The 935-nt window shown below is 36.5% G+C and overlaps 1 protein-coding gene across 1 annotated transcript; it reads left to right on the top strand.

The window, feature by feature from the left end:
* Window positions 1–212: 212 nt before the first annotated feature.
* LOC131067602 (F-box/kelch-repeat protein At1g80440) lies at window positions 213–729 on the top strand. The gene is made up of 2 exons (XM_058002675.2): window positions 213–512; window positions 610–729. The coding sequence occupies exons 1-2, from the start codon at window positions 213–215 to the stop codon at window positions 727–729; spliced, it is 420 nt and encodes a 139-aa protein (XP_057858658.2).
* The last annotated feature ends 206 nt before the right edge of the window (window positions 730–935 follow it).

A 935-nucleotide genomic window follows, 5' to 3' on the forward strand; every position in this document is an offset into this window, starting at 1 on the left:
AGATAAAAGACGATTCAGATGAATTTCCAGTGGCGGTGGAAAATCCAAGGAAGATATGAAGGTAAACAATTCACAATACAGAGTAGGGAATAGCACATTACTCGAGGATCTCCATATGACCAGCAGCTGTGTGAAAAATTAACTTGTCCCCCAAGCCAAGACAGATATAGAAAGGAGGGAAAGAAGGAACTTTTTTTTATAGAGATTATTCAATGGAGTCTGAGATTATTCCAAAACTTCCTAGTGAAATAGGTCGAGAATGCTTACTAAGGATGCCATTCATATACCATGGCATGCTCACACAAGTCTGCAAAAGCTGGAGGGCTGTAGTTAAAAGTCCTCTATTTTATCAAGATAGAAAACTGTGTGTTTATGATCCTCACCAACATGCATGGAGGACAATGGGTGGCATTCCTGCAGATTCAACTGTGCTTGCTGTCAATCAGAGGTTGATTTCTATACAGGAAGAGAGAATTATGACCTATGATTTTCCTTCTAACAGCTGGTTACAGGTATTTTAAAATTTTTTTTGTCTGCTAAATTAAGTTAGAGTTTTATTTATTTATATTGTTATGGATTTTGATTGATCTATATATATTTTTGGTTTAGATAGCAGATGTGCCCAATTTTAGATATGGCAGTGTGTTTCCAGCATCTCCAGAAGGCTACATATACTTTGCTGGAGGTGATTTCAACACAGTGAGAACTAAAGTGTTTTGGGCATCTTGAGAAGAATATATATACTTTGATGTAGAGGAAAAAAAGTGGGGGTCTCTTCCTCACATGGAGAGATCCTGGATATCTTGTTTTCAAAGTGTTTTTGTTGATGGACAATTTTATGTGATAAATGCAGGAGAATGTTGAAGTCTTTAATACAAAGACTCAAGTATGGAGTAAGATGAAGCTTAAACACACATGGTATGCAGGTTATTTGA

This window comes from Cryptomeria japonica, chromosome 5, assembly GCF_030272615.1.
Source record: "Cryptomeria japonica chromosome 5, Sugi_1.0, whole genome shotgun sequence".
NCBI classification, from domain to species: Eukaryota; Viridiplantae; Streptophyta; class Pinopsida; order Cupressales; family Cupressaceae; genus Cryptomeria; species Cryptomeria japonica.